The sequence below is a fragment of the Vicia villosa genome, linkage group LG5 (genome assembly GCF_029867415.1).
Source record: "Vicia villosa cultivar HV-30 ecotype Madison, WI linkage group LG5, Vvil1.0, whole genome shotgun sequence".
Taxonomy (NCBI): Eukaryota; Viridiplantae; Streptophyta; class Magnoliopsida; order Fabales; family Fabaceae; genus Vicia; species Vicia villosa.
This window is the reverse complement of record NC_081184.1, coordinates 17,018,480-17,034,027: the sequence shown is the minus strand read 5'-3', so window position 1 is coordinate 17,034,027 and position 15,548 is coordinate 17,018,480. Positions and strand designations below refer to the sequence as shown.

Sequence of the window (15,548 nt, the reverse complement as noted above, 5' to 3'; positions counted from 1 at the left end):
GCTGGATTGTATTGCTTGGTATTGTAAACTTCAGCCAAGGCAGCATCTAGACCATGAGTTGCAACTATAGTTGCGAGAGACGAAAGTTCATCTTCTCGCAAGCATCTTAACCTTCCAAGCATCGTGTCTGCAAGCTCTATTTTATCCCTGCAAACATATGAACAGCATCAGACCCATGCCATTCAAAGCTAACTTACATTCATGTTATTCAAAATTCAACAGGGACATCATCATGCTCACATACATCAGTAACACGTTCAAAACTAACTTTTTAACAGGCTGTAACTGAATTAACTAACAGAATTTCTAACAATAATAACAGTCCATATTCAGTCCATACCACATGATCTAAACTCTTTAAAACGACACCACCATGCTATCGAATCGGCTGCCAGGACTGACTTATCAACTGAGGTCTCAGAGGTCAATTACATCATGCTATTACTAGAGCCCATGAAGTTGCTGCAACGTGAATGGCTGCCCGATCTTCAGTTACAACACACACACACCATCCTGTATATACCAATCTGCATCAATACAAAAAGAGAAAGCCACATTCAAATCATTAACTTCCCTCCAAAGCTCACAAACTAACTGCCAGCTCACCTTGACCTAATTAATAACTTCCAACTTCTATAACTAACCTTTCATAAACCATAACTGACTGAAAAACAGAAAAAACAGAACTCTAACCAACCCATAACTACCTAAAAACCAACTCAGATCCACCCTCCAATTCATAACCGATTCTCTCTAATCCAATGGCCCTCAATCATCACTCTCTAACTGAATCTCTTCAACCTTCTCACCTATATATTCTCCTCTCCCTCCACAATTCAAACACACGCTCATTCTCACCTTCACCCTTCACCATCACCTTCTCCATTCTCTCATAACCACCACTCTCTCACAATTCCCTGCAATCCCTCTCCCTCCTCCATCAACCCTCTCCACTTCGCCTTCACTATACGCTCAAATCACCATTGTGCTAGAGTTTCAACCTCTGAAGCTCTAACAACCGAGCTGAACCTTCATCCATAACTCCATATCTCAATAGCACACTCCTTCAATTCAACTCACACTACGTAACTCTCCTCAATTCCCCTCTCAGCGCAAAAATCAACAAAAGCAAAAGAAGAATTCGAAAGGAAGAAGAAGAAGAACAGAAAAAATCAAGAACAGATTAAAGCTCAGAGTGAACGTTACCTCAGTTCGCAATCGTCATCTTCGCCTTCGATTCAAGCCGAGGTTCTTCTTCAAGACTTTGCGTTTAATTCGCGACGAAGCTTGAGGACACCGTCTCTGAATTTCTCAATCTTCACTTCCTTCTGCATATCGAGAATTAGGGCGATTTTAGAGATTGAGCTGAGATTGTTTTCGAACGGACTTGAGATAGTGGAAAGAGACGAGAATGAACAAGGTGAGATGGTTGGCGACGGGTTCACGGTGGCGTTAAGAATCTTCGGCCGGAGATGAGAGAAGAACGCCGCCGATTTCGTTGAGTGAAGCAATTTGAGGATCTCCATCGAGGTAACCCTAAATCCCCTTTCTGTGTGTGTTTTTCGTTTTTTCTTATTTTGATATCATTTGCTTTTTGATTTGAAAACGAATGAATGCAAAAATCATCTATAACATAATTCTCTGGGCTACAGAATTGCTTCACTTCATACCCCCATAGGCCCTTCACTACTATTTTTGACACACAAAAATCTGTATACTAATTGGGGCCTGACACTTTCATTTCCACACCCCCATTCGTTGGGCCCAAACGCGCTTACAACTAATTCCTGTTCAGGCTAATATTGCTTTTACACCCCTAGTTTAGGCAGAATTGTATTTTGGTTTGAAATCTGTTTTTCTTCATAACTTTGGCTTTATAAATCATTTTCCCATGCAATAAAAAATAAACAAAAATACATTTTGGGTACTTCTATATGTGTAGATAATTGTGGCATTTTTTGTAGATTTTTAGAATTGTTTTACTATTTTTAATAAATCTTTTCTCCACATGTGTTCATTCTCCTTTTATGTTTTCTAGGTTTTACGAAATAATTTTGTTAAATGTCTTAAGAGTAGAATTAAATTCCCATTTTTTGTGTGATATCAGTAGGCTCATGTATGATGTTGTGTATAAAAATAAAAGTCCAATTCTTTGTTTTGATTAGAATTTCATTAATGTTTCTATGCCCGATTGAAGCATGTTTCTAAATGGGTAACCAAGTGAATTTTGTCCATAATGTGGCTTGCATTTATGCAAAAGCCTTGAGTTCTTTTTGCAGGAGCTATTAGAGATGCTTAAGGAGCATTAGGGTCTGAACTTGATTTTTGAATCTCTCCTTTTCTATTTTTGCTCGATTTTTCTTTCCATATGTAAATATTCATTTTGTATAGTATCCCATTGTGTATAATCTCGTGTGTTTGATATAGTGATACATTCTCAACCTCATAACCTCCCTTAGGTGATAATTAGGGATTAGAATAACATAGAATAGGATGGTAGACTTAGTTCCCCATTTCATTTCTTTTCCCTTTTCAAACTCTAAAATACTTAATAAAAAAACCGATGAAGATCATACCGTTACTACACTTCATAGTAGGAAAGAAATGATTGGGGCGTAGGCCCCGATGTATGTTCTTTCCTACTTAGCGGAGAAGAAATGATTGAGGTGTGAAGCCTCGGTGTATTTCTTAACCGCTATTTAGAGAAACGATTGTGGCGTAGGCCTCGATGTGCATTCTCTAAATATTCATTAAAAAAAAAACTTCTTTTTGTATTTCCTTTACTTAGCGGAGAAGAAATGATTGAGGTGTGAAGCCTCGATGTATTTCTTAACCGCCATTTAGAGAAACGATTGTGGCGTAGGCCTCGATGTACGTTCTCTAAATATGCAAAACAAAACTCTTTTTGGTATGATCTAAGTCACAAATTAAATCCCCTTAAAAAAGCACCAACCAAAAACACTTCAAAAAACACTAATAAATGGTCAGATTTAAAGCAAAAGTAAGGAAGTGATGCGAGACCTTGTAGTGGGCTCTCGTCATCATGGAATTACCCTAAAAGACACAAACCAATCTCTTTTTTCTTTTCTTAATGGCAAGTTATCTCCGCTCCATTGCATCCTAGGCGATCCCTTATGCAAGAGCGTGAGCGTTAACGCCGCCCAACTAAAAAACACAAAAACAAACAGAAAATCTTTAGCCGAACTACGGCGCTCTGATTCCTGAAAAGGATACGTAGGCATTGGGTCGCGGGGCCTAAGCGAGCACAACTATTTATAAACCTTATTTTCCCCGTGTTTCTTATTCTTTCATTTGCATGCATTCCCTTTGCATTAAGCTATATATTTACACACCCTTTAGATAGAAACAAACATAGGTGGATACCATCGAGTACGATGGGCGTGAGGGGTGCTAGTACCTTCCCCTCGCGTAACCGACTCCCGTACCTTATCTCTGGTCGCAAGACCTTCTCTTATCCATATTCTAGGTTTTCTGATATTCCTTTCCCTTATGGGATAAATATATTGGTGGCGACTCTGTTCATTTTTCGCGAGCGTGCGACACACATGTTCAAACTATAGATACCCACTATCTATCAACTGTTGAATCCCACCTTTCACCTTGTCACAAACTGAGGAGGTGACCATACAATCAGTACAAAATTCTCCACAACCGGCGTATAGACTCATCCTCAATAATTCCTTCTTCAATAATGGCAACAACGATCCCAATTCGATAACAACCTTGACCAAGTAAATGTCTTCAACAATATCGATGGCATTTGCGGCATGAGTTCCATGGGAAGGCATAGGGTTCTGTACAACGTTAGGTCCTTGAGTAGGGGTGAACTCAATAGCTTTTGAATCAAGCAGATCCTGTACTTTATGCATGAATCCTATACAATGTTCAATATCATGACCAGCAGCCCCAGAATGAAACTCACAGTGGGCTTTAGCATCATAGTTAAGAGGAAGCTTAGCAGATGGAGGGCCCATGGTACGAAGTTGCACCAAGTCCCCATGTAAGAGATGAGCGAGTAATTGTGCATATGTCATAGGTATGGGATCAAAAATTCTTGGTGGCCTCGACTTTTGCTGATACTGACGCGGGGGATGCCTCTGTTGTTGCTGTGGTTGTTGTTGAAGAGGAGTACTCGGTATGGTCACAGCGGCTACCTGTTGATAAACATGGCTTTTACCTTTACCATAGTAAGCAGCACTCGTTTCACTTCTCTCTTAGCAAATCTGTTATATGGTTTCTTCCCTCCTGCCCTAGAAGAGGAACTAGCAGCACTTGGATTCTGTATTCTACCAGCCTTAATTCCACTTTCAATTCGCTCACCAATCATAACCAACTCGGCAAAACTTGAGGATACAGAGCAGGCGGAGTAGTATTGGCCCTCCAGAGTGTTGGTGAACAAGTCCATCATCTCTCTTTCCAACATTGGTGGCTGGACCCTAGCCGCCAACTCGCGCCATTTTTGCGCATATTCTTTGAAGGACTCATTAGCTTTCTGGGCTAGATTCTGTAACTGAGTGCGATTTGGTGCCATGTCAACATTATACTGATACTGCCTTATGAAAGCATCGACCAGGTCCCTCCAACTTCGGATATTAGCTCTTTCCAATCTCATATACCATTCCAAGGATGCCCCAGTCAGGCTATCTTGGAAGAAGTGCATCAACAATCCTTCATCCTCAGAGTACACATGCATTTTGCGATAGTAAGCTCGGACATGTGTCTTAGGACAAGTGTTCCCCTTGTATTTCTCGAAGTCGGGTACCTTGAATTTCGGTGGCACACGGACGCCAGGAACTAAACCCAAGTCATTGATATCCATACCCAATCCTTGGCCTTCCATTGCCCTCATCCTTTCCTCCAGACCTCTAAACATCCTTCCAGCATCATGTGGAAATCCCCATTCACTTTCAGGAAACAAATCCTCGTGTCGGTCCTCTTCCAACACGGGGATAGCAGCAGCCCTTCTGATTTGTTGTGTGGTTTGTCCTTCCAGAGTAGGCTGGGGAGGCCCACGGGGATTACCTTGATTATCAGCAGGAGGAATTACACCAGGTCCTCCGATCACATGTTCACCATTGACACGAATATCAGCAGGATTTCTTTGCGGGGGGTCCGTCGCGGGCGAAAAATCGTCTCGTTCCTCTTTTTTGTGGGATGAGACACCTGATGCCTTCTTTGGGCTCGAGTGCTCAAAAAATGATTTTTCTTTTGTACCGACCAAACTTTTTATTATTTCCAAAAGAGGAAAAGGAAAAAAGCTGCAATAACCTAAAAGTGGGGGGAGAGATCTTGGGTAAGAGGGTTGGTTATACGAAGGGAAGGTATTAGCACCCAACGTATCTATAGTACTCTATAGGTTTCTTTGCTTTGTTTTTCATTCCATGTTATTGAGAGGTTCTTGTGAAATAGGTGGGACCTAAGGTGTTTGTTTGATTATGCTCGCAAAGATCATCACGATCCTCTGCATACATATCCCTTAGAGGGAATCAGAGCATCTGTAGCTCGGGGTCTACGGGTGCTAAAGTTTGAATGGTTTTTTGTGTTTTGTTTTGCTCGCCAAGGATCGACCTTGTGCCTACGTATTCTCAAAGGGATGTTGAGAAAGTCAGAGCAATCGTAGTTCCCACTTATGCTAGTGGAAGCAAAGGAAAATAGACAAATGTCGTCTAAATGCTAGATGTATCTAATCTATATCATCACATACATCTGTTTGATTTTTGTTTGAAAATCTTTTCATTATAAGCCCTGGGCTGTGCCACTTATGGCGCTTAGAATGATAAAGATGTTTTTGTTTGTTTAACCAGCCTTGTGGCAAAAACTTTCAATGAAGTCAGCCTTGTGACAAAAAGTTTTGATTAATCAGCCAGCCTCGTGGCAAAAGTTTCAATGAAGTCAGCCTTGTGACAAAAACTTTGATTAATCAGCCAGTATGGTGGCAAAACGGTTTGATTAATTAGCCAGCCTTGTGGCAAAAAGAAGTTTGATTGATTAGCCAGACTTGTGGCAAAAAAGTTTGATTGATTGATTGTTTGTGATGATATAGAAGAGATACTCCTATCATAGAGATGAAAAATGTCTAATCTCCTAGGGTATTTGATTTGGATATTGGGGATGCTTATAAGAAGCCCGTGGGTCCTTGTACGAAGCCCAAGAGGAGGCTATCCGAGGGTCCTTGCATTGTAAGCCCAAGAGGAGGCTATGGGAGGGACATACCAGGGTCCTTGCATTGTAAGCCCAAGAGGAGGCTATGGGAGGGACACTCGTTTGTACAAAGCCCAAGGGGAGGCATGGTGTAGTTGGTTTGAGCTCTTAGAGCGATTTCACCGGGAAACCATACTCTATGTCCTAACCTAAACTAGGGAGATTCTTTGCACGAAGCCCAATAGGAGGCTATGGGGAACCTAGTGTTGTACTAAGTTGAACAAGCACACATATCACACATATGAACAAACATGAACAAGTATGAACAGGTACATGAACAAATATGAACAGTTATATATAAGCACATATATATGACAAGGTGTGTGTATATAATGGAGTTTATGAAGGAAATATACCTGTAAGCATGATCCATTTGTATACACAGGGCTCGGGACTCATACTCGAGGAGAGGTCCACTTGAATTTATTCAAAGCTATGTAAACAGGTATTTACAAAGGGGCTTGGGACTTATACCTACATGGAGGCCCATGGTATTTTTGGGAAGATTTAAAGAAAACCTTCATTTTTGGTTTGCATTTCAAAGTTAAAAAACAAATTGATCGAGGTATGTACAAAAGTGTGTGTACAATGAAATACCTAATTTCATGTACAGGAATGGGTATGTACAAAAGGGCTTGGGACTTATACCTCCATGGAGGCCCATGGTATTTTTGGAAAGTTTTGTTTCTTTGAAGTTTTATTGTTTTGGAAATGATTTGAAAATTGTTTGAAAAGATTTTATTTTGAAGAATGTTTTATTGTTTTGAAAAAAAAAACTGTACAAAAGGAAAAGAAATGGGACTTACACTCTCTAATATTCGAGAGGCCCCACTTCGTTTTGAAAATTAATTGATCAATAAAAAAGATTTAATCAATGGTTTCTTTTGAAAATCAAAAAGAAATGGTTCATCGTTTTGAAAAAGAATCGCGATCGCTCGTCTTAAAACGATTTGAATTTGACCAAAGTCAACTTAATTAAGTTAAAACAAGTTTTAATACTCAATTAAGACCTAAGTGATTAGGGTTTGATCACAAAAAGTATTTACAAGTGATTAAGTTTGAAAATTAGATAAAAAACAATATTTAAAGTATTTAAAAATACTTAAAAATGTATCATTTTAAACCTAATTAAAAACATATTAAATAAATCTTTTTTTGTGATTTTTTTTGATATTGTCAAAATATGTATATTAAATAAGAGGTGTGTAAAAAATGAATGAAAAATGAATTGATTTGATTGGTTAAATTAAATGATGAAGTTTGTTAAAAAAAGAAAGAAAAATAGTGTCAAAAAATTGGTTTTGGTCCTACCAGGGTTTGAACCCACGCACCCACGCTTGCTGACCAAAACATGGACCAACTGAGCCACGCTTGTGGCTTGTTAAACACACGCGTTTTGTAAAATATATTTTAAATCAAGAATTTGAATTTCCCAAACCAAATCTGGCGCCAAGAACACAACCCTAACTGATTTTTGAATTTCTTCAAATCTGTGTTGTTTTGATCGATCAAAGGGTCTATCTCACTCGGTTTTGGACGAGGAACATGATGATGACCTTTTTTTGCTCTAAGATGATTAATTCTCTGATGAACACGAAGAACCCTAATATGACAAATCTTTGTGAAATCGTGTATGATCATGATATGATGCAATTGATTGAGGGTTATTATTAAGTGATGGTGCAGAAACAAGATGGTAACTCAGTTTTTCATTTATGATGCATGTATGATAGAGTTTGAAGTTCATGAACACTTACCTCAAAAACGGCCAAGCTGGAGATTGAATTTTGCAAAGGAGGTGTTACAGATGTTGTTGCTCAATCTGGACAGCTTCAATGAACCTTATGGAAGGTGTCTGAATGCTTGGAGTGAATTGAAAACACCTGGAGCAGTTGGAGGTACTCGATCTGCAGTTAAGCCTAAGTGTGAATCGAGCTTGATGATTCTGATGTTTCTGGTTGATGATGAGTGTTTGGATAGCTCATATGTGATATATGTGAGGTGTGGGAAGTGTTAATTTGGACAGAAATGATCTGGAATGAAAATTGGCATGATAAGGCTCTTTATCTGTTCATATGGAGGTTGAAAAGTGAATCTGAGTTTTGGGGTGATTTGGGGTGTGTGAGTGGTTCAAACACATCCCATATGATGTTTATGAGTTGCTAGAACCATCACTTTGGCCATAACTTCAAGGGTTTGGAGGTTGAGTTTTGTACCTCTTAGAAACTTAAGAAACTTGCATTCTAAGAAAGAAAGAGAAAGCCTATAATTTGTGAGACTTTGGTGTGATTTTGAATGGAGTTTGGACCTCTATTTATAGGCCAAAGAGTCTGAACTCAGAGCTTTGCAACTTGCTTCAAGGTTTGATGATTTGGCTTAAAGGATAGAAAGGAATCTTTCACATTTAATGCATATGGTTAAAAGTAACTAAACCATGGTTATTTCTCTAAGCTTCTTATCTCTTTCCATTCTGATCTCAAACCAGAAATATCTTTCAATTATTGCCTCTATGTGTCATCAATTGGATCATTTGGTAGAATAGTGCATAACTTAGTGAAAATGGCATGAAATTCTAAGTGAAAAGCTCACTAATGTCAAAATTCAAAACCATGGCTACACTCCATATTTTTTCACGCTCTTGGAAATTTTGGAAAGCTCATATTACACACTTCAAAACCCTAGTTGAAAGTTTCTTCAAGATCTTTAAGGAAGTGGGTGAAAAAGATCCATGAACTTTGAAGAAAATGAGGTTTTAAGTGAAGTTTTCAAAAAGTACCAACTTTGAAGCTCCATTTCTCTTAAATGGTTGATCTTTTGAAAAAAAATTATATGTGTCAAAGTTGTTCATTGGATCAAAATCTACAACTTTCATGTTGGAAGTTTTTTTCAGTTTGTAGGTGAAATTTTGAGAAATTCCCTTCCAAAGTTTGGAAAAAACCATGCAAAACACTTAGAAATTTTTCTAAGTATGAAAAGTCAAACTTTTGACTTTTTGATTCTTGATTGATTTTCTTGATTTTTCTTGATCAAATGACTTCATATATCATATATTGATGATTCAAAACTTCAAAAGTCATGGTTGACCAAAATTCCCCAAAAGTCAATGGTGATCTTGTACAGTTGACTTTTTCAGACGAATCGCGTTTCTGGAGATTTCAAATGAAACAGGCTATCCTCACCATATGAATGGTATGAATGGATCACATTGAAGCATTAGAGGATATTGAGCCATGGTTTGAGTTGTGGCACCATGTCCTGATTAAAAAGTCAGTTGTTCAGTGAATTAGGTCAAAAACCCTAATTGTCGACCAGATGAAATTGATGACTGTAGGTCTTGAATTGAGATGTAATTTCCATTGGATTTTGTCATAGGGATTATTTGAGGATTATTGAAACTTTTGATTGACTTCCTGGGGATTTTTAGGGTTTCCCAAATGTGATCCCTGATTTCAGTCCCTGATAGTTCAAAACCCTAATTCTGATGATTTGAAATTTCACTATTGATCAATCCTTGTGTAGGAGATGTCTTGAGTCAATAGATTAGGTCAAAATGATGCACTTGGGGTCTTGAGGTCATGTCCCAAGTCATTAGGTCAAACCCTGAGCAAAAGTCAGGAGTATGCTAACTTCAGTCAAAACCCTAATCTGGTTGATTCAAAGCTGTTGAGCTTGTTGAAATGAATCTCTAAGGACCAAATGTTGATTGTTGATAAAGATGATTCATTTGAGATGAAGGGAGAACAAAACCCTAGTTGATTTGTTACTTGTACTGACGAGTGATTTCTTGTTTAAATCCTGCTGAGTCACAAGTAGCAAACACAAACTATGCAATTTGTTAGAGATGCAAATGATGCATATGCAATGATATGAGGTGGTATCTTAGGTCAAAAATTGGGGTATGACAGATGCCCCTATTTAAGTTTCTTCAACCTGAGACATGAAGATTGAAAATCTTCGTTTTGATAGGGTGGAAGAGACTTAAATATCAGAAGACGTAAATTTTGGACCTAATATACCAAAATTGCGAATGATACGAGGATATCTTTACCGAGGGAATATCAAAACTGACTCCGTTGGGGAAAAGAGGTTGGGAAGGATGTCTCAATCCGTTTTAGGAAGAGAATCCGTTTTTTCCTTTTTTTCGGGAAAGCAAGTGTATGCTTCACCGGGGAATGATAGCTTTGTAAGAAAAGCTTACCTATCGACATTACCGACTATCAGCACAGGGATAGACTTGTTTAATAATGCGAAGGTGAAAGGTATGAAACTGTATTACCGACTATCAGCATGGTGATAGACTTGACAAGGTAAAAGAGTTTCAAAGGTTCGGTTAATATTACCGACTATCAGCCTTGTGATAGACGTGTTAAATAATATAACCAGAACAAAAGGTTACCGACTACCAGCCTTGTGATAGTGGTTTTGAAGACATGATCAATTATCAGCCGAGTGATAAAATGATCCTGGAGACTTTGTTAGGGAAATTATTGGTTATTCAGCCTTGTGAACAGCAATAAGGCCCTGATTGTCAAATGGTCTTCATGTTTGATTTCCTTGAGAGGAAAAGTTTTTTGAAAGAGACATAAGCTGCTCAGATGATGAGGCTATTGCTTATTGTCTATTTTTTTCGACTCTGTTTGAGGAATCGGAATTTGAATTTTTGGTGAAGACAAAGTTCTAACCAAGAATGAATTGGAAAGAGACAGTCAAACAAGACTTTGTACCCATGAGGAATGAACTCAAATGGGGATTTTCTCCTTTGTTTTGAGAGGAGAAAACTAAAGCATCCTTCTTCCACGAGGAATGATCTCAGTGGGGAACTGGAGAAAGAAGATGTTCTTTCTGCTTATGGGTGACAACCTACTTGGAGAGATGACACGCCCATACTTGTTTCTTTTTTCTTTTTCTTTCTTCTTTTTTTTTCTTCCTTTTTTTTTTTTTTTTTTGGGATAGATATATCCTAAACAAGCGATTATTGAAAAATGCAAGAATGCATAAATGATGCAAATATGTATGAATGATGAATGTCAAGAATGTAGCATGCATACTTACAATACTGACAGACAGAGGAGTATATACTGGAGAAGGACCGACGTCGCAATACAACCAGATACTTGGCAAATGTTCTTCAACACGGTGTAGATAACACAGGTGATGAATGGTGTTGCGTGCTTTAAACTTCTCTGGGGAAGATGAGCATCTTTTCTCATTGAGATGAAAGAACCTCCTCACTGGAGATGGAAAATCTTCTTCACTGGGGATAAAAGATCCTCTTCACTGGGGATAGAAGAGCTTCTTCACTGGGGATAGAAGAGCTTTTCCTATCATAATCTTTGATTTATCCTATGGAGATTGCTGTTGATGTTCCTTCTGTTGTTCACAACTCAAAGAAAAGTTTCGCTTTTATTTTGAAAAAGAAAAGTAAATTCATTTAAAACTTATTTTTTCTTTTTGTTCTTTCAAAAGTGAATAACATAATTAAAGCGTCATTTTGAAAGCTAAAAGAAGTTAGAGATTGCAAACAAATGGGCACAAGGCTCAAATTTATTTAATAGGATGGTAATCAGCTAAAGGCGTGATTCCATAGAGTATTTACAAAAGTTGGAAATGGTAATTATGCGGAAAAGGCTACATTGAAAGCAATAACCACTATTCCCCCTAACAACTTTGAGTTCCAACTGTGCTTGTCGCTTCAGATTGGCGATGATTTGATTGAAGATCCTTTGATGAAAAAGACTCCTCAGGTGACGAAGTATGGACTGATGCAGTTACTTTGTCATAAATCCTTAATTTTTGCCTAGATTGCCCTTTCAGGTTTTCAATCTACCAGGATAAACTTTTCTGTTTATTGTCTCTAATTTTTGCCTGGACCGCCCTTTCAGGTTTTCAGTCCACCGAGACGCTCATTTTTGCCTAAGTCGCCCTTTGCGGGTTTTCGACTTACCGAGCTGTTCTTTTGTATTTTTTAGACAAAGTATTTCTTGACTGCATCAGCATTCACAGGATGTGGGAGTTCATCACCATCCATGGTTACAAGAGTCATGGCGCCGCCAGAAAATGTTCTTTTGACAACATACGGGCCTTCGTAATTAGGAGACCATTTGCCCCTAGAATCTGGTTGAAAAGACAAGATCTTTTTAAGCACGAGGTCGCCTTCTCGAAATTCACGAGGTCGAACCTTTTTGTTGAAGGCTTGTTTCATCCTTGCTTGGTATAACTGTCCATGGCATAGAGCAGTCATACGTTTTCTTCGATTAAGTTCAACTGATCGTATCTGCTTTGACACCATTCAGCCTCTGATAACTTAGTCTCCATGAGGACTCTCATTGATGGGATTTCAACTTCTACGGGGAGCACAGCTTCCATGCCGTATACTAGAGAAAAGGGAGTTGCCCCTATTGAAGTACGCACTGAAGTACGGTACCCATGTAAAGCAAATGGCAGCATTTCATGCCAGTCTTTGTAAGTGACGACCATTTTCTGGACGATCTTCTTTATGTTCTTGTTGGCGGCTTCGACGGCGCCGTTCATTTTTGGTCTGTAAGGAGAAGAGTTATGATGCTCAATCTTGAATTCCTCACACAATTCTTTCATCATTTTGTTGTTCAAGTTTGAACCATTGTCAGTAATGATCTTGCTGGGAATACCATATCGGCAAATGATGTTATTCTTGATAAACCTCACAACCACTTGTCTTGTAACATTGGCATAAGATGCTGCTTCGACCCATTTGGTGAAGTAATCAATAGCTACCAGGATGAAACGATGACCATTTGAAGCTTTCGGCTCGATCATTCCAATCATGTCGATACCCCACATGGAAAAAGGCCACGGAGATGATAGAACGTTGAGTAGAGTCGGTGGTACATGGATCTTATCTGCGTAGATCTGGCACTTGTGACATCTTTTCACGTGTTTATAACAATCAGATTCCATTGTCAACCAATAGTATCCTGCTCTTAACATCTTCTTGGACATTGCATGCCCATTTGAATGAGTTCCAAAGGACTCTTCATGCACTTCATGCATTAACATGTCTGCTTCGTGTCTATCCACGCATCTGAGCAAAACCATGTCGAAGTTTCTTTTGTATAGCACATCTCCGTTCAGGAAGAAACTGCCAGAAAGTCTCCTTAGAGTTTTCTTATCTTTGTTTGATGCCCCAAGCGGGTACTCTTGAGTTTGAAGGAAGCGCTTGATGTCGTGGAACCACGGTTTATCATCGATGACTACTTCAGTTGCAAACACATAGGCGGGCCTTTCAAGGCGCGTGATTCTGACTGTAGGCATATCATTCCAGTGATTGACTTTAAACATGGAAGATAGAGTAGCCAAGGCGTCTGCCATTCGATTCTGATCTCGAGGTATATGATGCAATTCAACCTTGTTGAAGAAAGTCAACAGACGTCTTGCATAATCTCTGTAAGGAATCAAGCCAGGGTGATAAGTTTCCCACTTGTCTTTGATTTGGTTGATCACGAGGGCTGAGTCTCCATATATGTCCAGGATCTTGATCCTTAAGTCAATGGCTTCTTCGAGACCCATGATACAAGCTTCATATTCTGCGATGTTGTTGGTGCAATCAAATAGCAATTTGGCGGAGAACGGGATATGAGTACCCTTGGGAGTGATGATGATTGCCCCAATTCCATTGCCAAAAGCGTTTACTGCTCCATCAAAAATTAGGCCCCATCTTGATCCAGGCTCAGGACCTTCTTCAGGTAACGGTTCGTCACAATCTTTCATCTTCAAGTACAAGACATCTTCGTCAGGAAAGTCAAACTTGAGAGATTGATATTCATTAATTGGTTGATGCGCCAAGTGATCGGCGAGAATGCTTCCTTTGACCGCTTTTTGAGCATGGTATTCGATGTCATACTCAGATAACAGCATTTGCCATCGGGCAATCCTTCCTGTTAATGCAGGCTTTTCAAAGACATACTTGATCGGATCCATTTTGGAGATTAACCAAGTAGTCATGTTGATCATGTATTGGCGGAGACATTTTGAAGCCCAAGCCAAAGCACAACACGTTTTTTCGAGCATGGAGTAACGAGACTCACAGTCTGTGAATTTCTTACTCAGGTAATAGATGTCATGCTCCTTCTTACCGGTTTCATCTTGCTGTCCAAGCATACAACCCATGGATTCTTCCAACACAGTAAGGTACATGATTAATGGTCTTCCTTCAACCAGAGGAATCAATATTGGTGGTTCTAACAGGTATTCCTTGATACTGTCAAACGCTTTTTGGCAATCTTCAGTCCATACAACCCCTTGATCTTTACGGAGAAGCTTGAAAATTGGCCCACAAGTAGCAGTCATTTGAGAGATGAATCTGGAGATATAGTTCAATCGTCCGAGAAATCCTCTTACTTGCTTTTCAGTTTTTGGTGCAGGCATCTCTTGAATAGCTCTGGCTTTGTCGGGATCTACTTCAATACCTCTTTGGCTGACAATGAAACCCAAGAGTTTTCCAGATCTAACCCCAAAAGTACATTTGTTAGGATTCAACCGAAGCTGATATTTCCTTAGTCGTTGAAACAACTTCAAAAGGTATTCAATATGTTCTTCTTCTGTGCTGGACTTGGCTATCATGTCGTCCACATAAACTTCAATTTCTTTATGCATCATGTCATGAAAGAGAGTAGTCATCGCCCTTTGGTAAGTTGCGCCTGCATTCTTTAATCCAAACGGCATCACTTTGTAGCAAAAGGTACCCCATGGGGTGATGAAAGATGTCTTCTCCATGTCTTCAGGAGCCATCTTAATCTGATTATAACCGGAGAACCCGTCCATGAAGGAAAAGACGTTGAACTTAGCGGTGTTATCGACCAGCATGTCAATATGTGGTAATGGAAAGTCATCTTTGGGACTGGCTTTGTTCAAGTCACGGTAGTCAACACACATTCTGACTTTGCCATCTTTCTTCGGAACTGGCACTATGTTTGCCAACCATTGAGGATACTCGGAGGTGACAAGAAAACCTGCGTCGAGCTGTTTTTGAACTTCCACTTTAATCTTGTTAGCCATATCAGGGTGAGTCCTTCGCAATTTCTGCTTAACCGGCGGACATTCTGGCTTCAATGGCAAGTAATGCTGAACAATATTGGTATCCAACCCAGGCATGTCTTGGTAGGACCAGGCAAACACGTCAACATATTCTTTGAGAAGGTCTGTCAACTTACTCCTGACATCAGCATCAAGCAGCGATCCAATGGTCACTTCTTTTTTGTCTTCTTCAGAACCCAAGTTGATCTTTTCTAAAGGCTCTTTGTGAGGCAGAATGGCTCTTTCCTCGTGCTTAAGTAATCGAGAGATCTCGT

The 15,548-nt window shown here is 39.3% G+C and overlaps 1 protein-coding gene across 1 annotated transcript; it reads right to left on the bottom strand.

Moving 5' to 3' along the window:
* Positions 1–3,575: 3,575 nt before the first annotated feature.
* On the bottom strand, positions 3,576–4,861 carry LOC131604297 (uncharacterized). The gene is made up of 2 exons (XM_058876743.1): positions 4,220–4,861; positions 3,576–4,175 (listed from the first exon to the last, which is right to left on the bottom strand). Exons 1-2 carry the CDS (start codon positions 4,859–4,861, stop codon positions 3,576–3,578), a joined length of 1,242 nt encoding a protein of 413 aa, XP_058732726.1.
* Between the last annotated feature and the right edge of the window lie 10,687 nt (positions 4,862–15,548).